This window comes from Tenrec ecaudatus, chromosome 4 (genome assembly GCF_050624435.1).
Source record: "Tenrec ecaudatus isolate mTenEca1 chromosome 4, mTenEca1.hap1, whole genome shotgun sequence".
Classification (NCBI taxonomy): Eukaryota; Metazoa; Chordata; class Mammalia; order Afrosoricida; family Tenrecidae; genus Tenrec; species Tenrec ecaudatus.
The window spans coordinates 19,001,605-19,027,051 of NC_134533.1; the positions used below are offsets into that span (position 1 = coordinate 19,001,605).

Here is a 25,447-nt window from a genome sequence, read left to right on the forward strand (position 1 = left end):
TTAGTCCAGCGACCTATTCTGGGAAGAATAGAGGAATTGGAATTAGTGTTCAGGACTATCATCTAAACACATTAAGCTAATTGTAGACAGAATGGAGACATTTTCCTCAAACTTCAGGATGGAAAACCAATCCCTGAATCTTATTTTATTTAGCATGAGCTGTAGAAGAAACTCCTTTCTAAAATTGTGGGATCCTCCCTGGTGCATAGTGGGTGTGAGTAGGGTTGCAAACCCCACGGCAGCAGTCTGAAACCACCTGTCACTCTGGAGGTGAAAGACAATGCTTTCCTATCCCATGAAGAGTTACAGTCTTGCAAACCCACAGGGGAAATTCTACTGTGTCTGTAGTTTACTATGGATTGGAACTGACTCGATGACAATGAGTTTGTTCGTTTCTTTGTTTATAATGGCATATACTATTTATCATATTGGTCTGGATTATACTTTTAATGTGAGTAATTTGAAAGAATGTCTTATTGCTAATTAGAGATAATAACTCATACCTGTAATATTATGTCCACACTGGGATACTTACTTTTTCTTGATTTTTTCTATTTCTGAGATATTTTGTGGTATTTCATATTCTTGAAATGCTAGACAAATATAATGTGAAGATAACGAAGCTTAGATTTTGGCTTTCTCATCTGCAAAAGCCCCTACTGCAGCCACATACTGATAAGCCAATTTCCATAGAGTCCATGCCAACTCATCATACTCCTGTAATGTGGAGCAGCATTTGTCCCTTATATTTCTAGGATTCCCTGTCTTTATGGGAACAGATTACCACATTTTTCTCTCATGGGGGAAGAAATCACTAACCATTTGGGTAACAGTCAGTGCTGGACCACAGCATGACCAAGAAACCTCATGTGGTTGTTTATCTGATAAACAACATAACTCACTGCCACAAAGTCAATTCTGATTCACCGTGAACCTACAGGACAGGGTGGAACTGCTCCTGTGGGTGTCTGAGATAGTAACCCTTTACAGGAGTAGAAAGCCCACTCTTTCTCCCTCCCTTATGGTTCACAGCCCAACAGATAACCACTATGCCATCAGGCTCCCCTGCTAGCTGATAAAATCAGATCATGAAACATTTTGTGCGAAGAATATCAATGACTTTTTCTGGACAACTTAATTTATAAATTTGAAACAGCTCTATTCAAAGCAGACAGGAAGCAGAAATTGGTAGACATGGTGATAGTAGCTAGGATTTATTCTGCTTCAGCACATTCTCCATGGTTCTGTGACTTTGAGAAAATACACAAAATGTTTGTCAGTCTACTCAGTTTGTAGTGCCTATTTTGAAAAATAAGACTTAGTCATAGGCAATGTAATAGCGGAAGGAAACAACACACAAATCACAAAAAACAATAGCAATGAATACATCAAAGACATTATTTTGAATTGCCAATGATTTTCCTAAAAGTATTTCCAGTTTATCAAGTAATTTACACAAAGTTCATGTGTAAATTAAATATATTTCTAAGCCAATATATGTATGGAAGATCATTTATTATCAACCAAAAATTTCATAAGACTTACAAATAATAAATTTCAAATATATCAGGATGGCCTAGCCGTCCTTTCCTTAATAAATTAATTTGAGTGACATTAGTGATGATGTTATCCTACATTACCAACTCTCTCTTTGCCTGTAGTGACTGGATGCCACACACAGCTTACACACATCAAGTAGATTTGGGGACATGCGCAAATGCTCACGTAAAGAAAAGAATATCCTGAAAACACCCAAAGAACCCAGGGAATCCCATTCAGGGAAATAAATACTCGAGGGTATTTGTTACGGATGGCTAAATGGATGTCAACACACAAGTGCCATAAATTAAGGGAAATTACCCGGATGCTGTTGACCATCAGAATGAAAGACAGTTTGTTTCTTTTCCTTCGGTAAGAAGAATTTATGGTTTTTCTCCTCCTTTGTGATGTTCCCTGAGGAAGGATGCTCTAATTTACTAATTACATAAAATTATCTGAGGAACTTTTTAATTGTGCCAGATGGGTCTACTAATTATCTGGGACGCCCATCGTATTTCCCATTAGAACAAAACTTGAAGGGAAGGAAGAAAATAACATAAATTATATTTTCAGTCCCATGGAGACATACAACATGTAAAGGAACTCACTTATAGTCAATGATGAATGCTATGTCAGAAAAGAAAATTTTCAGGGCAATACCAGTAACATGAAAAGATTTGCAAAGTCCTGATGAAGTACTATTGCTATGTATAATTTTTAGTCATTTTTTGAATGATACATTTTTAGGAAATATCTAGCAAACAAGGTTTTATATATGTCATGCAACCTATAAATGTATATTCAGAGTACACAGTGTTCAGGAAAACTATGTAATTTACCTTTAGTCACCTTATTAATGATTATTGAAATTAATAATGGAACTAATATATTTACATTTTATTGACATTTATATATACATATATATATATATACACATGGGGAAAATCCACCATGAATTTATTTGTTTAATATTTTGTGAATTAGGTGAGGGTTTCCACAGTAGGTCAATATCCCACTTAACCATGAGTATACATTTGGTCTCATCCCATGGAGTATAATCCCCATAAAGTAGCTTCACTTATCCCACTTCCTCCCTGAGTCTCTCACTTTCATTCCTATTTTCCTAACCCCATCTTCTGAACTTTACCCCTGAGCAAATGTTGAAGAAATTCGAACTCCCCTGTCAGCATTAGCCAAAAACAAAATTCCAAGAATTGATGAAATACCAATTGAAATGTTTCAACAATATGTTTATTCTGATGTTGTTGACCATCACTTTTGTTTGTTGAACTCCCATGGCTCAATTTTCAACCAGACAATTGTTGGATAGTATCAAGTCAGTTTCAAATCATAGCGGGCCTATGCACAACAGAAGGAAACATTGCCCTGTGCTGCACCAACTTCACAAAAGTTCTTAAGTTTGAGCCCATTGTTGTAGACCCTGTGTCAATCCATCACATTGAGTGTCACCTCCTTATTTTGCTGTCCCTTTACTTTACCAAGAATGTAGTCTTCTGACAGGGCCTGGTCTCTCCTGATATTATGTCCAAAGCACTTGAGACCAAGTCTCACCATCTAAGGGGAATTCTTGTACTACTTCCAAGACAGATTTGTTCTTTCTTTGGACAGTCCATAGTACTTTCAATAGTCTTGCCACTACCATAATTCAAATGTATCAATGCTGTTTCAGTCTTCCTTCTTCCATGTCCAACACTCACAAGCACATGAAGCCAGTGGAAAATACACTGGTTTGGGCTAGATGCAAGGAAAGACTATATAACTTGTCAGGTGCCATTCAGTCTGTTCTTATGCGTAGCCACCCTATGCACAGTAGAATGAAACAGGATAATGTAAACAATGCATAAATTATTCTTGTCTTCCTTATTCAATATAAATTTCAAATGCATAGGAAGCAATTTAAAGCACTTTAAAGCAATGATATTAGCTCCCACATATTATTACTCCACTATACCAGGCAAGCTAGGTTTTGAACTATATTACTAGACTTCTCTACCCTCTTCTGAGGTTTCAGTTATGTGTAATTGCAAAATATATTTTGTGGTTCTGGCTTTCCCAGATACATTATTTATGAAGGTATTATATTTTCCTCAGTTTTACAAGATGTTCATTCATTATTCTCCTACGGAGATACGCAACACATGAGTAATTCAAAGTACCTATAGAAAGGAGAACCTCCTACTGTTTCGTTTCTTCTAATCTATAAATGAACTAAAGTTCTATAACTGTCCTACTTTGGGTGGGAATTTAAATTGAGGCAATTATGAAAATATCTAGATTAAAATTCTTATAAAATATATCTGTGGATATATAAATTAGTGCCTTCTGATCATTACCTAATATGGGACATAATGGATAATAGACTAAATGTATATCTAACATTATAATATAAACAAATGCAAAGCTGCTAGCTTCCTCAACTTATTGCTGAATTTTACATTTCTAGTGGCTATAAAAGAGTATATGAGTCACGTTTACTGTGGATCTTTGCCATATTGTAAAAAAGTTTCTTTTAAAATTTAAATATTTAATTGATATAAAGGTATGTCTTCCAATTTAGCAATTCATTGTGCTAATTCTTGTTTTCTGATTTATAAAATAATGTCTTATTAATAAATATAACAATCTCCCCAATTTTTTCTGGGAATTTCCCTAAGATTTCTAAGATTTTCATTAATTATACACTTTGTAAGATACAGAAGCCTTTGGTAATTTTAAAGTCCCTTCAGAAAGTGTGTACTACCCATGGTTGCATTTATTACAATACAATGCATAATACTTTATAAGTTTCAAAGAACAGACCAAGTAAGTTATTATAATGAAATGTGCTAAGATCTGGGATTAGAAAACCAAAATTGAATAACTTGCTTGATATTCATTAAGCAAAAATTAATGAAATAAAAATTAATCTCTCTAGTATGCAATATTGATGGATCCTATGGAGAATATAGTACAAGCATGAAAAGAGATTTGAAAAAATACACAGCATTTTTGTGCCAAAAAGGAATTTGATTGAAAAGGCTAAAGGAAACAAAGGCAAATATTTCTGTTTACCTATGCTGACATAATAATAGGCATTCAGGTAAACACACAGGCTGTGTAGGTGTGTGTGATAGGTAGGTTTATTGTGCCAACCTGGCCCATGAACATATGTTGAATTAATTGAAGGGTGGAGTGATAAATGGCTCAGTGAGCCTCGCCTTTCCTTTCTCTTGCTCTTTCGTGATCAGAGCAGTGTGTGGCTGCCTTGCTTGTTCTGTGCCTCAATTTGTAAGCTACAATACCTGTGGTACACCTAACCTGTGGACTGTGTAGCTGTAGATTTAGGTTCCTTCAACGCCTGCTTTGCCACACTACTGAAGTATACATCGCTTGAGCTGTGGACTGTAGGACCCTGTCCTCTGGCTGATTGTTGGTGACCTGCCTTGCTGTTTGCTGCCTGTGGCCGGATAGCCTAAATTACTCTACAGAAGACTACGTGGTGGCCCTCAAGACTTGAAGGAGTGTATTAGCTGTCTCACGGAAGGGAGTTGCACTGAGCCATTTGAACTGCTCTGAAGATTAATTAACTGTTTATTTCTTATGTGATATATATAATCATTAGCGTCCTGGTTTTGTTTCTCTAGAGAACCCTGTCTAACATAGTGTGGGAGGATGAGTAGAAGAATATGGTGTCCCATTGAGCTTTGCCCACCCAGAGCCCTCTGCTTTCTTGGTGGCCGAAGGGGTGGGCGGTAGTGCCCACTCCTGGGCCGTGTGAGGTATAGGCACACAAAGAGGAAAAAAAAAAGAAGAATATGGAAATTTAACAGAAGATATCTACAGGTGAGTATATATATAATGCATATATTTAAGAATGCAAATATGTGTATATATATATATATATATATATATATATATATATATATATCCACTTGTGTGCTGGAGCACAGAGAAGGAAAAGTCATCAAAACTTCTTAGCCATAATAAAACACCTTTCTCTGGGCCCAGAGGGTCAGGAACATCATCTTGGGGGACACCAAGGTCAATAGGTGTAACCTTGTCCACAAAGACAATGTTCAACATCCTAATTTGATAAGTCATGAGTGAGGTTTTAAACCGTGTAAGTTAACAAGTTAAAACTATTGATCTCTAACTGTTCATAGAAAAGAAGACTGATGAAAACCAAACACAATTAGTACACTGGACTAATGAACCATGTGAACACTAGTCTCTACAACCCTGAGAGTAAAACTATCTGGTGTACAGGATAACATGAAATGCAGTGGATATGGTAAAATAAAATGTGCAACAAAACTCAATATGATTAAACACATCTTACTTATTGATCCAGTAGAGGCTGATGGAACCTCCTAGTCAACCTTAGTCAACCCAAAGCTCTGGGAATGAACTCACACTTGTGGCTCAATTCCCAGCCAAATAATAGGTCGAAAAGGAGAACAATAGCACTGGGGAGATATGCCCACCTTTGAGTAATCAATAATTTGATATCTGAAGAGCAGAATTTTACCAGGGACAAAGTTGAGAAAGATTAAGAAAGAAAGATGTATGAAAAGAGGCAGCACAAAGAGAAAGTGACTAAGATAACATTATATTGAAAGTATTACAATGAATTAAATGGAAACAAGAAGTTGGATTTTTGAATGTAAAGTTGATCTGTTTTGTAAAACTTTACTCAATGAACAATAAAAAGTTTTAAAGAGAACATTAATAACACACTGAAATATCTTAATTAATGAGTATTTTACCTGTCTCATTTCTAATATTCTCTACTTGATCTTTCTGTGTTCTAATATTCATTGATGTTACTACAAAGAACTCACAGACAAAATTTATGATTAAAGGGCTGATTAAGAAAGTTAACAAGTTGTAATGCCAGGGAAAAATATTCAGGGATGAGCTGTTTATCAGAACATGGCACCAAGTTCTATCAAGTTTGCTAATAAATGCCCAAAAGGCATACCACTCAATAAGCCTCGACCCAAAGGCTTTCAGCTTAGGCTCCATGGGTTAGCAAACTCAGCTCACTGAATTACGCTCGCAAAGACACCACACTCCTGTAAACCTTAACCTATAGGCACTCAGTCCACTTCTAGTTCAGTGTCCAGAAGCCATCCATTCCACAAGCTGGTCTCGTGCAAGAAAGCTTTTGCACCCTGTCCCAGTTCTAGTTTCAGCTGCTGTTGCGCTGATGCTGTACAGCTGTTATCTGGATCTAAGTTTACTGTGCAGGGTCCCAAGGATGCATTGCATTCCTTTCACGCAGCTGATGAACTCTTCCATTCTTCTTCTCAGAGGGCTCATTGAATCTGCAGCAGGATGGCACTCTAGAAAATCCTGTTTGTAATTACTCACAGATGAATCTTAACACTATCTTCCCCTGCATTTTTACCAGATCTAGGTAGAAGCTGTGGTTTGGTGGGAGTTTGAGACTTTGGCTGGAAGAGCCAACTTAAATAATGCACTTCCCTTGCAGTCCTCAAAGGTTAAGATTTATTAAAATTAATAATTTTTACTGATTTGTCAAGGGGAAAAACAAGAGCCTTTGTTAATATTCAACTATTTCAAGAGGCAACATATAATCAATAACCAATGAAATTCAAGGAAAAGACTATCCAAGCTGTACTGAAGAGATTGGAGAAAATCATGGTTCCAGAAATGGTTGGAATACCAATGGGAATATTTACAGAACCTGATCAGTGCTGGAGCCAGTCACTAGGACAAGGAATTTGGAAAGCGGCTACCTGGCTAACTGACTAGAACTGATCCATATCTGTGTCCATTACAATGAAAAATGACCCAACTAAATGTGAAATTATCAAATTATCAAACAACACGCTTCATGGAAAATATAGCATCAAGATTGGAGGAAGGCTTATTAACATAGTAATATTCAAATGACACCCAATTGGTTGCTGAAGGCAAAGAGCGCTTGAAGAATAATATGACCAACAAAGAATACAATCTTCAGTGTGGATTACATCTCAATATACATAAAATAAAAATCCTCATAATTGGTCCAATAAATATCATCAGATAAAAGCAGAAAACATTTGTTGGTTGGCACCTTTTTATTTGCTCCTCAATCAATGCTCCTGGAAGCAGCAATCAAGAATTGACATCTGCTTTTATGAGAAAACCTGCACAATTCTCTTTGAAGAAAAAAAGGTCTCATTGTGAGGACTAAGGTGCAATTCATCAGTATTTTCAATTACCTGAAATGCATGAGACTGAGACCATTCACAAGGAAATGGGAGCTGTATCCATACATTTGCATCATGCTGTTGGCAAACAACACTGAAGTACCAAAGACTTCCTGAATTAACACCAAAACTATTTTTAAATTGGCACAGTAAGAATGTCCCTTAGACTGTCTCACTGTTTAGGACATATGATAAAGAGGAGAATCCTGCCTGGGAAAGGACATCATGCTTGGTAAAGCACAGATATCAGTGAAAAAGGGGAAGAATTTCCCCAGATAGATTGACCCAGTGATTTCAACTATGGGCAACTGAATGAGGCAGTGTTCCATTCTCCTGTACATAGGTTTCCTCTTAGTTGGAACTGACTTGATGGGACCTAACAGCCAATGTTTACTCAGTGATAACATTCTAATGCCATTTTAAAAATGCATAACAACTTCCCTTCTATCCAAATTCATTCTCTTAAAAGGAATAATGAAACATGCCAACATTTTGTTTGTTGTGTTGTTTTTTCTTTATTTAAGTTTTAATGACGAAGTTTACCTTTAATGACGAAGTTTATCTTCAACTATATCTGAAATTCTCTATAAATTTTTATTTGGTTTATTTATTTATAGTAGCATAAGTTGATATTGAAAATATTATGTCTTGAGCAGGTGCACCTTAGTCTTCCAAGTAACATTCTTCCTCATCACCACCTTAAAGAGGCTCAGTGTAGCATATTTATTCAGTTAAAATGTCATTGATTTCTTGACTACTTCCATAAGCATCAATTTTTGATCCAAGCAAGATTAAATCCTTGAGAATCTCAATCTTTTCTGTGTCTACAATAATGTTGTCTATTGGTCCAGTTGTGAACATGCTTATTTTCTTTACATTGCATAAAGAAGGCTATAATCCTTGATCTTCTTCAGCAAGTGCTTCAATTCCTCCTCACTTTCAGCAAACAAACTTGTGTCATATGCCTACCACAGGTTATTAAGACTACCACAGGTTATTAATAAGACTTCCTCCAATCCTGATGTTGCTCCCTTCTTAATATAATTCAACTTCTCTGATGACTTGCTCAGCATATACAGTGAACAAGAATGGTGAGAGGATCTAACCCTGACACACACCTTTCATGATTTTAAACCATGCAGTATTCTCTTGTTGTGTTCTCACAACTGTCTAGATCCATGTACACGTTCTGAATGAGCACAATGAAGTGTTGTGGAAGTCCCTTTCTTCTCAAGGTCAGCCACAGCTTATGATGGTCCACAGAGAAGAATGTCTTTGTATAGTCAGTAAAACACAAGTCAACATCTTTCTGGAATTCTCTACTTTGAGCCAATATCCATCTGACGTCAGCAATAATATTTCTTGTTCCACATTCTCTGTTGGGTTTTCTCTGAACATCTGTCAGTTCTCTGTCAATGTGCTGCAGCAAATGTTGTTGGATGATCTCAAGCAAAATTGTCCTTGTGTGCAATATCAATGATAACGTTCTATAGGCTGAGCCTTCGGTGTCAGTTTTCTTTGGAATGCACACAAATATGGATCTCGTCCTGTCAGTAGGCCAGGTAGTTGTCTTCCAAATTTCTTGCCAGAGAGGAGTGAGTGCTTTTACGCTTTTTCAGCTTTAGAACCATTTCAGTGGTATCCCAGCAATTCCTGGAACCTTGCTTTTGGCTCGTGCTTTCAGTGCAATTTGAACGTATTCCTTCGACACCTTTAGTTCTTGCTTCTACACTATCTCCTGAAATCGTGGACGACTGATTGTTTTTTTTTATAGTGATTGCGCATCCTTGCCATCCTTTCTTGATGCTTACAGCATCACTCAACATTTTTGCGTATAAAATGTTTCAAAATTGCACTTCGAGGCTTTGTTTTTTTTCGCCAAGTTCTTTCAGCCTCAGATATGCTGAGCTTGTTCTTTCCTTTGCGTTTTCTAATTCTAGATCCTTGCACATTTTTTAAATAATACTTGACTTTGTCTCCTAGAGTTGACCTTCGCAATTTTCTATTCAGTCCCTTGACTTCATCCCTTCTTGCATTGGCTTTAGGTACTCTATGATTTATAGCAGGTTTCAGAGTCTCTTCTGACATCCACTTTGTTAATTTCTTTATTTCCTCTCTTTTTCATGACCTTTTTCTTTCTTGATGGATGATGATTTCATGTCCTCCTACAGCCCCGTAGGTCTTTTGTCATCAGGATTCAAAATGTCAAATATGCTCTTGGGATTTTCTTAAAATTCAGGTGGGATAGATGCCAGGTTGTATTTTGGCTCCTGTGGACTTTTAAAATTTTTCTTCAGCTTTATCCTGAGCTTACATATGAGCAATTGCTCATCTATCCCACAATTGGCCCCTGGTCTCATTTTAGCTGTTGATGGTGAGCCCCTACAATGTGTCTTCCCACAGATGTAGTCAAATTGACTTCTGTGTATTCCATCTGGTGAAGTTCGTGTTGATAGTCACCTTTTGTATTGTAGAAAAGAGGTATTTGCTACAAATAAGTCACTGGTTTTGCAAAACTCTATGATGAAATTTCCAGCTTCATTTCAATCACCAATTTCATATTTTCCAACTGCTATTCCTTCCTCTTTGTTTCAGACTTGTGCAGTTTAAATGATCAGTAAAACTATTAATGTATCTTGATTGCACGTTTGACCAAATTCTGAATAAAGTCTTTGGTAGGATTCTTCCATTTCTTCATCACTAGCTTTTGCAGTTGGTGCATAAAGCCAAATAATAGCTGTATTGATTGGATTTCCTTGAAGGCAGAGCCACATAATTTGATCACAAATAATATTGTATTTCATGGTGGGTTTAGCAAGATTCTTTATTTCTGGCACAGTAAATCATAGGATTGTGTAATTCAAAAAGGGCAAAACCAGCCCATTTCAGCTAATTAATATGTAGGATATAGGGCAAGACATGACAAAATAATAATCTATTAATTATCAAAGGCTCATGAGGGAGGGGGGAGCGGGGAGGGAGGGAAAAAAAAGAGGACCTGATGCAAAGGGCTTAAGTGGAGAGCAAATGCTTTGAAAATGATTAGGGAAAAGAATGTACAGATGTGCTTTAAACAATTGATGTATGTATATGTATGGATTTTGATAAGAGTTGTATGAGCCCCTAATAAAATGTTTTTTTTTTAAAAAAGGATATTTATCTTCATGCATTCCATTTCATTTTTGGTTTTGCCCAATTTTTCTAAATTCATACTGTGCACAGTCCATGTCCTAAGCATTAGAAGATTTTTGCAACTGTTTCTCTTTACCTGGAGCCGTGCCCCACTGCGAATGGAGAGCCTGAGGTTCGACTCCCACAGACTTTACCTGACTCATGTTACCATGGTCAACTCACCTCAAAGAAATCATCTCTTTTTCAGTCACATTTCAAGTACCCTCAGACCTCAAAAATTAGAGTTATACAAATGGTAAGGTCTTTTTCAGTGAATGTGTGTGTGAGTGTATATATATACACATATGCTTATTTATCATTGAGGAAATTATCAGTTAGAACTATTAAAATATCACAGAGTACAGAGCACATGAAAATTATATCTATAAAAATTAAATTCTTAAATGTTCAGGCTTATACATTTTTATTTATCTTATTTTCCAAAACTTTAAAATGTGTTGGTAGCTCCAAAGAGGGCAACCCAAGTGTGTCCTATAGAGATACTATGAGTTAATAGTGTCTATTAGAAGATGTGTGTGGGTTAGGTAGGTCGGGTGTTGTTTTATGAGAAGTTACTTTTTAAAAATGGTTATGATCTAACACAATTCTGTTTATGCATTCCTATTTGGTCAAAGGTATACTCAGTCCACAGTATATATTTAATATTTATTTCATTTCAGACTAGTCATTTAAGATTGATCTTTCTACTATTTTCTCACCCATTATTACCTAATTCCCTCCACTCTTTGTAATATTCTTTGTATTAGATACCTTAGAGGAAATAAGTACCATGGAGACACATTCAGTATTCTCTTGAGCACCAAGAATACCATCCAAGTAGTAATTTTGTTGTTTTTGTGGTTGTACTGGTTTAATCAGCACAGGAACTTATTTACAGATTCTGGCCTCATTATAACCAAATGCATATAAACCTGCCTCTATTTCAAATTTATCCTCTCTGAGGAAACAACAATAGAAAATTATTTCTATTAATTTGTACATCTTAAATTAAGCCTAAACTTTACTTACCTAGAATGATCATTAAATTTCTACTATTAAAGTATTTATCATCCTGATCTTTAAATATTAACTATTATAATTTCTGAATAAATTTTTAAAAACCAGGAAAATAGAAATGCACATTATGAATAAGCGGTTATCCTAAACTATCTTCTGTCTTTGGTAAGTGGAATCTATTCACTTGATTGCCTTCTTACCTCTTTGAATATTTTAATATTTAGCATTTCTTCTTAAGAGAATTTAAAGTTTCAAATATGACAGCATTATAACTAGGTGTTAACTTTTAAATGTATAAAGCTAACTCCTTATCTTATTATTACTACCTTTTAAAAAATATTTTATTAGGGGCTCATTGAATTGGGTATTTAATATAAGTTCACATTAATATATTTAAGTGATTTTATATTCAAAATTAAATTCCTATTTATAAGATCATATTTCATGGGTAAATATTCGGTTAGAACGATACAAAAAAGTAACCAACTAAAGAACAGGAGAATTATATCTATGACAATATAATTCTTAAATTTCAGGCTTATAAGTTTTTGTTTATCTTACTTTCCCCAACTGTCATATTTGTTGATCATTCCTAAAAAAAGAAAAAATTTGAAAAAAAAAACATATTTATTTCATTTTATTTTCACTTGTAAAAACTGGGAGAAAGATGAAAATTTCTACTTTGGTAAAGAGTTATAGTCTCAGAAACCCATAGTCAGTTCTACAGTTCTCTGTCCTATAGATGTCATCACTTGATAGGTATAATTTTGTAGAATTTAAATTTAATTCTTTTACTTTTAAAATAGATGGACAGAAAGATTGTTTAATTATTATATTATACATATTGTGCATATTCCTCTTAGTTTTAATTATCATCTACATTTTCTTTGTTCTGGTATTATTTTGTTATTAAGGTAGACATTCAGAATGAGGGTGAAATTTTGAGACAAAGGTTTCATTTTTCTTATTTGCATATTAGTTTCTGCAATTAAAATAATGACACCTTTTAAAATAACTAGGAAGAAAATTAATTCAAATACAAAAATGGTGATTATAATGATTTGAACTTTTTAAAACAATTTTATGGGCATATAATTGACATATAATTTAAAACAGTTTTATTGGCAACTATTGACTGGCATATCAATAGTTCAATCATATTATGGAGGGTTAAACAGTCATCATCACAATCAAGTTTAGAACGTTTTCTTCTTTCTTGCACACCTTGTCTTAGCTTCCCATTTCCAGCAACGTCCCCTGCCATTCTTTCAAGAAATGATTAATCCCATTACTGCCTCTATAGATTTATCTATCCTGGATTCAATGTACAGAGAAACATAGTAAAAAGAACAAAACAAACATAAAACCAACAACAATAACAAAGAAAAATATAAAAATCTCAATTGAAAAGAAAGAAAACGTAAAACTCTAGAACAAATATCAATGGGTAAAAAAGGAAATCAAATGATAAGATGTTAAACTTTAACCAAAGTGCATCTACAACAAAATCGACTTTCCAATGTATTCTGCACGATAACAAGGCTATTGCCAGAGGGGTTTACCCCAAACTCTTGACAGCTTCACGTGTGTCAGAATAGAACTGTGGTCACCAGTGTTTTCCTGTGTGTATTCCTTTACAAGTAGACATTAGGCTTTTCTTTCCATGTGTCTCTGGGTAGCTTCAAGCCACCAATGTTTTTTTCCATCAGTGAACAGGTTAACCCTTTGCAATATGCAGGGAGTTTTGGAAAGAATTTTGTCTCACCCACTGATAATTGGGTCGATCTAACTCACAGAGAACCTATAAGGCAGAGGAGAACTGAACTTGCGGGTTTTCCAAGACTGTAAGCGTGCATGGTAGTAGAAGGCCTTATTTTTCAATCTGTTGAAACAGTTTTCAATCTGGTCATTTCAATCTGTTGACTTTGCAGTTAGCAGCCCAACACTTAACCCACTATGCCATCAGGACTCCCAAGAAAGAAGTTTAGACATTATTAATTTTATGGATAAGGAATATCAGTCAGAAAAATACTATTAATTCAAAAAATGGATCAGTAACTCTTCACATCAAATCTAAATAGTAATCCACATTTTTCTTTTTACAACAGATGTTCTGAAAGCAAACAAGCAAATGGCCGAGGAGAATCTCACCGTTGTTACTGAGTTTATTCTTTGGGGCCTGACAGATCAGGCTGAAATGAAAGTGGTGCTTTTTGTGTTGTTCCTGGTGATTTATGGCATTACCGTCGTGGGGAATCTGGGCATGATCTTCTTAATTCGAATCACTCCCAAACTCCACACCCCCATGTATTTCTTCCTCAGCTGCCTCTCATTGGTAGATGCCTGTTACTCATCTGCAATTGCACCCAAAATGCTGATAAACCTCCTGATGGTGGAGGGAACGATCTCGTTCCCTGCCTGCATGGTGCAGCACTTGTGTTTTGGGATGTTTGTTACCACAGAAGGTTTCATGCTGTCGGTGATGGCGTATGATCGATATGTGGCCATTGTGAATCCTTTGCTTTACACTGTTGCCATGTCTAAGAGAAAGTGTGTCGTGCTGGTCACTGGTTCATGGATATGTGGAACAATTAACTCATTAGTACATACGATAAGCTTGGGGAGACTGTTCTTTTGTGGGCCAAATGTTGTCAGCCACTTTTTCTGTGATATCCCTTCGCTACTAAAGCTGTCATGTTCTGACACATCCATGAATGAAATGTTGCTGTTGACCTTCTCTGGAGTCATTGCCATGGCAACCTTCTTGATTGTCATCACTTCCTACACGTTCATCGTTGTTGCTATACTGCGTATCCGCTCAGCAGCAGGCAGATGGAAAGCCTTCTCCACCTGTGCCTCCCACCTGACTGCTGTGACCATATTCTACGGGACCTTAAGCTTCAGTTACATTCAGCCGAGTTCCCAGTATTCGGTAGAGCAGGAGAAGGTGGTTGCTGTATTCTATACACTGGTGATCCCCATGTTAAACCCATTGATTTATAGTCTGAGAAACAAAGAGGTCAAAGATGCTGTGAAAAGGGTCATAGAAATGAAACATTTTCCCTGTTGACTTTCCATTTTGACCTTACAATATTGCCTATGTCAGTTCTCAGTCATTTGTGTTTGTATATTTTGTGAATGAATGCTTAAATTCCTAGTGTTTTCTTGTTTATTTGTTTCATTTTTAAGATTTTTCAGGCCTTTCCCCTATTTGCTCACATCTGAAGAGATCAGTCTGAAAAGGAACGCTATTTAAGTCATATAGCTATTTTTTACATGTGTCTCATCACATTAAACTTTGAATACAGAACTTTGTCTCTCTATTTTTTCACTTTCTAACATTGGCTTCATACAATATTTGTCATTTTGAGATAGACTAATATCCCTTACTATAATGCTCTCCATGAGTTGCCTTGTGATTTCATCACGGTCTTCTAGCTAGTGAGAAATAGCATTCCATTGTGTGTATGTACCAAAGATTCTTTATCCATTCTTAAGTTGTTTCCATCTTCTTGCTGTTGTGGACCATGCACCCATGAACCTCGGAGTGCATTGTCTTCTGTTCATGCTACGACTGATTTAATCATTTATATGATGATTCTGTCAGAATTAGTGGCAGTGATTTTTGAGATGCCTTTTACTACACAATTATAATATTTACCATTAAGATTCTTTGGGAAGTAAAGCTGCAATTATATTAAAATGTATATGAATAAGCAATTAGGCACTATTTCCCCATATTTTTGATCCTTTACTGACTATTAAATTTAGTACATGTTGCATTTCTTAATGCATTGAATTGTAGAAATATTAAATTATGATACTTTATAGTTTACAAAGAACAGATGAGCCCTGTCAACTTGCTACATTTAAAATGTGGAAATGGATTCAGTTTTTCCTATAATAAACACATAATTGTAAACCTGGTTATTTTAATGATAAAAACGTGAAACATTGTATATGGATTAATTTAAAATATATATAGCAATCACTCACGAAAGACACATATTTGAGTATTTTTATTTTTTTCCCTTCAGTACATTTTAAAATCAGGTTTTTATTTCTTCTGAGATTTAGTCAGCATGTTGTTCAATCTATAAATGAGTTTCATATATTTACAATATTGTGTGTTTCAGTACATGAGGAGTACATATCTACCCATCATTGATTTATTTCACCAGTTTTCAGTTTCTAATCTTGCCAGTCTTGTATATATATTTTTATGTATGTATAGATATGTCACATGTTTGGGTTTGCTAAAAATTATACTTTCATGAGCTTCAAATTTTTTACTGATAGGATACAGGATACAATTGGATCATGAATGTTGACTGTACATTTTATGATATTGATGTGTTGATGCTATTAGATGACTTCAAGTCAATTCCAACTTATATCACTCCAAAAACAACAAAATGAATCACTGCCTGGTCCTGCGTTACCCTCAATATTGTGTTATGTTCAAGCCAGCCATTGGGTTAAACCATCTTGTCAAGGACCTTCCCCTTTTTTCTGTCCCTATACTTTACCAAACATGATGGTCATCTCCAGAGACTGGTCTCTCTGACACCATGTCCAACAAATGTGAGTCAGAGGCTGTCCTTCCGTCTAAGGAGCAGTCTGCCTGTATTTCTTCCAGGATAGGTGTATTTGTTCTTTTGGCCATCCATGGTACTTTCAAAATTCTTTGGCAGTATCATAATTCAAATGCATTAATTCTTCTTCACTCTTGTTATAATAAATTATTAATTCTAGTATTTTTTAAAGATTATTTTCTCTACAAACAAATCACTTGCAAATAAAGATGCTTTTATTCATTTGTTCCATATATGTGTCTTTTAATTTATGTTCCTTTTCTTGTTGCAAAGTGGAGCCTCCATTATGGTGTCAAATAGATAAGTTGACAGCAAATATTTTCACTTGTTTCTTACCATAGGAATTATGTACATAATTTCATGGTTAAGTGTGATATCTGCACTAGATTTTTTTAATCCATTTGCTCCCTGCAGTGATATGATTATAGAAACCAATAGGACAGAGTAGAACTACTTCCTAGGGCTTCTGATGATTCTAATCCTTATAGAAATGAACTTCCTAATCTCTCTCCCTAGACCAGGTGATAGATTCAAACCTTTGACCCTTCAGTTGGTGTCCCAATGCTTAAATTACAATGCCAGCATAAGCCACTTCTACATATTTTGTTTTATTTTTTGTTTGTTTTATGTTAAGATGGTTTTATTGATGCATCATTTACATGTCATATATTCAATAATCCAATCACGTTAATAAGAGTTGTGGAATAATCACCACTTTCAACTTTAGAAGATTTACTTCTTTCTTGTACTCATTGTTGTTGACTCAACATTTTCCCCAATTTCCCTTGCCATGTCCCTAAGAATTATTAATCCAGCTACTAACTCTATCAAGTTACTTATCCTGTATTCTCTATAAAAAGAAGTATACAAAACAAAGAAATACAAAGAAAGGATGCAGCAAAAATGACCAAATAAAATAGAGTACACCTCGATTTTAAGAAAACAGAAAATATTTTAACACTGGAATAAATTTAAAATGATTAAAAGGGGAGATCAAATTTTACATAGTAGCCTAGCAACAGCTGTCAAAAGTCAACTGTACAATGCTCTGTCATTAAGTTAACTTAGATCCCTAGACAATGGTCTGTGGGAATTCACTGGAGACTTAATTCACATAAAGTATTTGCAAATAAATTATGGGCTACCACTACTGTTCTAGGATACTGTTTTATAAAGAAATCAATCCAGTGACATTAATCTATGTACAAGAAAGAGCTTTACATTAAGAAGCAACTTCGCATCAAGATGGCATTTCAACCCAGTGCAGCTAGAGTCCATAAGGCCCTCTTCAAATCATGTAGCCGGTGCCCAAAAGTGAAGTGGAAGGCAGGGTAATCACAGATCAATGGGTGAGAGTCACTTAGATCCAAGATTGATAGGAAAATGGCAGGGTGCCAACAGTTCTCATGATCTAGTAGCTCACAGAAGACTGCTCCCTGAGGCAGGCAGAGTTCCAGCAGCCAAAAAAAGTGGAGCGGCAGATCAAGCACTTCCCAGTGCCTTGAACTTGTCTACCAAAAGGTTTATGACACCCAGGAGAAGTCATCGGGCTGCAATCTGATTGACAGGTTGCACTCCTCCCCTAGCCACATGTGTCTCCAAAAAACAATCCAAACTCATTGCTGTCAAGTTGATGCCAAGCCATAGTGACCCTATAAGAGAGGATAGACCTGCCCTTGCGAGTTTCTGTAAGTATATCTGTTTACCGGAGTCTAGGGCCCCATTGTTCTCCTGTGGAGCAGCTGGTGATTTTGGAACTGCTGACATTTTGTATCACAGCCCATGGCATAACCAATACAGCATCAGTGCTCTAGGAGTGTCTGGCTCATATCAGATCATCTAGTGACCACAACTACTATCCGTCATATTCTGAAAACATTGTGTTTAGAATTTAAGGTCTAATACTGCTTCCTTATGGGGTTGGATTTTATGACTTATAATTCTTGAATCAAGCCAGGCTGGTGTGCTTGTTCCACATGGACTTAGCTAATCCTTCACTTAGATGACTGCTTGTTTTAAGAAATTCCTTTAAGATTCCTGACACTATTGTTTCTGATGGCCAGACACTATCTGATTTCCGTACCCCACATTGATACAGCATCATATCTTCAGTTATATCTTCATCAGGGTGAGTAACAAATAGAGCCATGTCATAATAACCAACTGTTCTTATATTAGGGCTACGATTAAATGTGAGCTTGAAATCCACTCAAAAACTGTGGTTTACATGTGTCTCTGGTACACTTCAGAGACACAATTATGATTTGGTAGGAAAAATAGCACTTATGGTTTTGCTTATATAGATGTCAGAAGGACCAAGGATTGCATAAAATACATAACTATACAAATAATTTAATTGCTAAAGATTTGCCTTAAAGGACTGTTATGTAAAAATCATTTTTCATAAAATTTTAAATCACTGAGAAGATATACTGTGAATAGGAATGTTCAAAGAATTTCATTTAGCAAGTATAGTTGTTTAAAGTTAGTTAAAAAGAAAGAAATTATTTTTATCAAGTCCTCAGGTCCCTGTTATCTCCATTTTGCCAGGATAAGAAATTAGGATTAAAATAACAACAGAAGAAATTAAAGAAATATGATATTGTGTTCCAAATCTTATAGAGGTCGCTTATGAAATACATTTTAGTTTTATGTTACGCATGTAGAGATATCTTTTACATATACTTAACCCACAACTGTATAAAAACCCATGTAACTGTCCAGGAAGAATGATTTCTCCAGTTTTTTCCATATCATTTGTCGTGTCATTCTCCGGAATTAATTAAGTCACTTATCAACATCCAGAATCACTCTGTTTTCCCATTTTTATATGTAAATGACTAATTTTTGCCTCACCCTGTAGATTTTCTGATTAAGCTATCATCCTGTGTTACAGGATATGGAATTGAAGAAGTGGTTCTCATTGCATGCATACTTATTTCCAATATTGAACTCATATTCCTTGTAGTGCCATAGAAGATTTATTTCGCTATCTCTTAAAGAGATAACATCAGTTTTTAAAGGGAAATACATTTATATATGGATGTCATTGAGATTTTGTATTTTTTTTCATTGTCCAAACATATGCCAGGAAATTCTGAAGGTAATAATATGGACAATCAACTGATTGAAATTCATATTTGTATCCATCCCAATGAGAAATGTGGAAATTACTGAACAAACTCATTATTATCACATACAAGTTAAGGTTTACTGCAGATAATTTAAAAACAGTTGCAGCAGTTTACTGACTGTGAGCTGCCAAAAATTCCAGTTGGTTTCAGAAGAGGTCGTTACATATGAGGTACCCCTGCTGATGTAAGATAGATCTTGGCTGAAAGCAGAGAATACCAAATAGATGTTTACTTGTGTTTATTGATTGTGCAAATTTGTAGATCATGGTAAACTGGGGATAACTTTAGATAAATAGTAATTCCAGAATAATTCATTGTGCGCTCACAGAACCCATATAGAGACTAAGAGGTATTCAGATGAGCAGCTCAAGGACACACTGCGTCGTGGAAAATCAAGGGAAAGCATACCTCAGAGTTGTATCCTCTCACCAAGTTCAACTGAACGATAGGCGAATCATCTGAGCCTATGGATTATGTAAATAAAATGTAGCACCGGGATTAGAGGGATGGTTATTATAACTTGTGGTATACAGTGGCACAGCCTTGTTGATGACAGTAGGACTTGTACTTTTTGGTGAACATCAGTATATATTACAGTTCAATGTAAAGGAAGCCAGAATTGTCACCAGTGGACCAATAGTTAGCATCATGATAAACAACGACAATATCAAGTTTGTCAAGGTTTCATTTTACTTGGATCCACGGTCAAGAAATCAAAAGATTCACTGTGCTGGGCAAACCTGCTGCACATGATCTCTCTTTATAGTGTTGACATATCGGACATATGGGCTACCACTGGACTGATGGACTGGATCTGAACTGGGCTGTGGTGTTTTCTCAATATTCAATTACTCTTGTATATAAACCTATTTCTTATATACATATAAGTGTCTATGAATCTGTTTCTCTAATCTACCCAGACTAACACACTATGTATAATAAAATTTAACTTGAATATTTAAGCACTTCTTTTCTCTCTCTCTCTCTCATATATATACCTTTTTCTTTCATTTTCTTTTATTTCCAGGAGTTCCTGCAATGAACAACTATAGAGTAGACAAGTTGAATATATTTTCCTATCTAATATATTGTTCCTTTTGAGCTATGCAATGACTGTTAATGGGAGATCTTGGATGTTTATTTCTATCATGACAATGCCCAATAATAAACATTTTTAGCTACTTCTTTCCAAACTTAGCTTTTATGAATGGCACAAAAAAGAATTCCATGGGGCCCAACAGTCCCAGTTCCATACGGTATTTCGGCCTCTCCCAATTGTGGTGGTATTTTTAGATGCTATCAATCAGTTCTGACCCATAGCTAAATGTTTTCTGAACAACAGAATGAAACTGAGTGCCCATTATATTCAGGAATGCTTTCCCCATGCATGTAATGAAACAATAAATAAATGAATCATTCAGTACCCAGTAGCTCAAGGAAAAGGGTTTAATTCCTAAAAAGAAATCAACAGAAAAGTTTGTTGTTGGTATTGATGGTTCCCACTGTTTCAGTAGCTCAGTAAATACAAAGTCAGGTCGTTTTCAATATTTTGTTCAAGAATTGAAACATATATATGTGTGTGTGTATGTGTATTTATGAAGCCAAAGAATAAATCTTCTCCCCACAGATCCTGCTTTCAAAGAAGTGGCCTCAATGGTGAGAAACCCCTGACACACTTCCACAAATCAATAGAGACTTCCTTTACTGATGGTGCTTTTGTTTTAAAATTCTACTTCCATCTTATTTTTTGTTGTTTAGAAATAATTTATTTATGGCAAATTGGACTTTCCTTGTGCATCTATTTTCATCACATTTCTTACTCCTCAGTGATAGTTCCCGGACATGCCCCACTTCAAATGCATTATCTCCTGCAGCCATTTTGTTATGTTTTCCATTATTTTCTGAATGAAACCACTCATCAAAAATCAACTAATTAGCTTTCTGTGAGCCAATTTATTAATTTGCAAATAGTCTTCATTTAATTTATTTTCCCTCCCTAAACATTGTCTGAAGGTGTGTTATCATCCCTACACCAATTGCTCTTCTTTTAATGTGATAGCTGCCGAGGTGAAGTTTTATTCTCCATCCTCTTGATTTGACATCATTAAAGCAGAAATCTAGGTACTCAGAGTTGACTCAGAGTCGTTCTGGTGAGAATGGAAACAAGCGAGGCCATGTGTGTTTAACGCTTTGTCTAATGCTTAAGAATGTAGACAATGTTTTTATCCCTTATTATTTGAACTTATAGAATTTATTTACCTTCTCTGAAGCTCTACTCCCCCCCACTATAAGTTAAAAATATGGACACAACCTATCTTTCTGAGCTGCTGTGGAGATTAAATGAATGAAAATCTGACGAATGCATATGCTATGGTGTTTAATAAATGTAAGATTACGACTGCCTAGCAGAGATCATGAACATGTTAACCTCTGAACTGATTCCGTTCTTTGAAAATACTTATGGTCACAGGACAATGTAGCCTGCACCCTGGGAGTGGTGTCCATCAGGTTAACACTGGACTTCCCACGAAAGGTCGGATGTTCAAACTCACCAATCAATCGACAGGAGAAAGATGAGGCTATCTTTCCTCCAAAGAGTTACAGCTTTGAAACCATAGCTATTGTTGCAATGATTTGGAGTCAGCTCCATGGCAATGTTTTTAAACTATTTTTTTGTTTCTTATATTCCAACTAACAGTTATTCTAATATATTTCGCTGTAAAGGAGATTTTATTTCATGACATGAAAGAAAGAAGTTTAGAGTCTAGTAGCTTAAATAATATCTTAGAAAATGTAAAATAATAACAATGATAGTAAGCAAGAATACAGGAGTAACATGCAGCAACTATGTCCATAAGGCAATTTAACTGTATTCTTGCCACGTAGAAAACTCTACTTGTTTACGCATAAAGGTACGCAGTTGCGTGATGAAAACCACTGGGCTATCCCACTTTGGTTCTCACAAATACAGGGAATGAGCATATTAGCCAAATACATATAAAGCCAAATACATATAGAGCATATTAGCCAAAGTTTAGGAAAGTCAAACCAGTGTCAGGAGCCAGCAAACATAAACAAACTGTAGATTATCTAGTTATCCAGAGAAATCCCCAAACACACAGAAGTGAGCAAATTTGTTGTTGTTTCTTCTCATTTACTTCTCACTGCCATCGAGTCAATAATGACTCATAGCAACCCTACAGCAGAGGGTAGATCTGCCGCTTTCAGTTTCTGAGACTTCAACTCTTAAAGAGAGTAGAAAGCCATTTCACCCTTGGAGCGGCTTGTGGTTCTGAACTATAGATCTTTAGAGTTAGACTGTGCCATCAGAGTTCCTTTTTTCCACCTCATAAAGGTAAGAAAGGATAACAATTGATGAAACAGAAAAATAAAACTATTAGATACGAACAAGCATTGAAGAGAGATGTTCAAACCAGAGAGCCTCTTTGAAATTGATGTTAAGACATTGATCTTCATGGGGGTGTTATTTATACAGAGAAAATGGTTGTTTAAAACAAAGCCATTTGCCATGCAATGCACATTGAGTTAGACTTGGAAAGAAAATGCATTAATGAGAAAATAGTGGGGTTCCAAGACCTGAAACAGGGTATTTGAATATTTGAAAAAATAAGAATTTCAAATTATCACAATACACTGAGACCCTCAGAAGACTATGAATGTTAAAACCGAATGCAAGGGCTTACAGAACACATGCCTACATAAACATACATGGCAATACTACATAGTTTATTATGATAATTAAAAAAATACACCAACATCTTATAACTCCATTTTTGTTTCTGATACATTTCTGGACTACCACTCAGCATATTCACTCTCCTTGCTTGATTCGAAAGCCACAAGCACATTCTACTGTAAATACAATGAAATATACTGTGACTATGATTGTGATCCTGCTATCCCCTCCCAGGAATTCAAAATTGTGTGCTATTTTTTTTCATCAGCTACAGAACTTAAGAGGGAGATGGGAATGAAAAAATCAGTTGATAAATGTAAGTTGAATATGTCTGTGCTTCCTATTCCGGGTGGAGGCATATCAAACAAAACGCAAAGCCTATAATGGAATTTATAAGAATGTATCAAGCATTAGCAACGTTATTGCATACACTTTTCCATATCCTATGTAGGGCCTGTTTTACATCTTTGTTCCTCAAACTATAGATCAAAGGATTCAGCATGGGGATGACCAGGGTGTAAAATAGGGAAGCCACTTTATCAGTGTCAAAGGAATGACTGGACTTGGGTTGCACATACATGAAGATTAAAGTCCCATAGAACACGACCACCACTGTCAGGTGGGATCCGCAGGTGGAGAAGGCCTTGCACCTGCCCTCCGCTGAGTTCATCCTGAGTATGGCTAGGAGAATGAGCAGGTAAGAAACAAGAACCACTAACAGGGATGAAATCAAATTAAAAGCTGCTAAGATGAGAATGATCATTTCAATTTCATGGGTGTCTGAACAGAGCAAAGATAGCAAGGGGAGACTGTCACAATAGAAATGACTAACTACATTGTAGCCACAGAAGGATAAGTTAAAGACCTTTATAGTCACTAGAAGTGAAACAAATGTGCTGTAAAGATAGGGGATTGTCACCAGCACGTGACATACCCTTTGTGACATGATTACTGTGTAGAGGAGGGGGTTACAGATGGCCACATAGCGGTCATAGGACATGGCAGACAGAATGAAAATTTCACTAACAATGAACAGGAGAAAGAAACCTAGCTGTATAGCACAAAAATAATGGGAGATTGTGTTTTGACTCACAAGAAAATTGACTAGCATTTTGGGTCCCACAGTTGTTGAGTAACCAAGATCAGTGATAGCCAAGTGTCTGAGAAAAAAGTACATGGGTGTTTTCAGCTTGGAGTCCACCTTGGTGAGGATGATCATGCCCAAGTTGCCCACCATTGAAATCATGTAGATGATGAGGAACAGCACAAACAATGGAGCCTGCAGCTCAGGGCGGTCTGTGATTCCCATCAGAATGAATTCATTCAGCATTGTTAGATTGTGCTTCTCCATCTAGGTCTATCAGGAAACTGATTCTAGATAGAAACATTATTAGAGTCAATAGCTTTTATGTAGAAACGTCTGGTAGATTTTTAGTACAAAGTCAGTATAATAATTGAATAAGTTAAATCCAAGTCTACTAATTGAATAAGATAAACCCAAACTTCTCACTATTGATTGATATTTGAACATAAATCTACTTTCCACAAATAAAGCATCTGAACATAGAAATAGAACAAAAAGGAAAGGGGCAGAGGAAAAAATGGAAGATAGAGATACCTGGTTATTCATTATTTGGTCCTCAAACAAGATATGTCAATCTCTGGAACATTTTTATCATAGCTAGAAGAAGGCCACTACTAATGTCTAGTTGTGAAAGACTTAGGAGGCTGCTAAACAATAACTGTATACAGAAAAGGTCCTCACAATAACACATCTTCCATCCCTAGTGTCAATAAGACTAGAATTAACCTTCTTTGATATAGATCATGAATATAAATATTCATGTAGGTATAGATTAATTTTATGAGTTGTTGTATGAAGCAATAACAAAAATGTAAGAGATTAAATGTGAGTGTGTAGACTGAAATATCCACTGTATCATGGACTTAAAAATCATAATGAATATGTTGATTTCATTATAAAAGTTTTAAAGCATTCCAAAAATTTGTGGAAACATTTAATATACTTACTGTTTGAAAATGTAGTCCATTCAGAATCCCATGACAAAGGTA

At 35.7% G+C, this 25,447-nt stretch overlaps 2 protein-coding genes across 2 annotated transcripts; one reads left to right on the forward strand and one right to left on the reverse strand.

The window, feature by feature from the left end:
• The first annotated feature begins 14,079 nt into the window (after positions 1-14,079).
• OR5J2 (olfactory receptor family 5 subfamily J member 2) lies at positions 14,080-15,018 on the forward strand. The gene has a single exon (XM_075548163.1). It carries the CDS (start codon positions 14,080-14,082, stop codon positions 15,016-15,018), a length of 939 nt encoding a protein of 312 aa, XP_075404278.1.
• An 8,759-nt stretch (positions 15,019-23,777) lies between these two features.
• LOC142445701 (olfactory receptor 8K3-like) lies at positions 23,778-24,725 on the reverse strand. The gene has a single exon (XM_075547636.1). It carries the CDS (start codon positions 24,723-24,725, stop codon positions 23,778-23,780), a length of 948 nt encoding a protein of 315 aa, XP_075403751.1.
• Between the last annotated feature and the right edge of the window lie 722 nt (positions 24,726-25,447).

What these genes read in the sequence shown, in the direction of transcription:
- LOC142445701 (XM_075547636.1), bottom strand. Translation starts at nt 24,725, where the DNA reads ATGGAGAAGCACAATCTAACAATGCTGAATGAATTCATTCTGATGGGA.
- OR5J2 (XM_075548163.1), top strand. Translation starts at nt 14,080, where the DNA reads ATGGCCGAGGAGAATCTCACCGTTGTTACTGAGTTTATTCTTTGGGGC.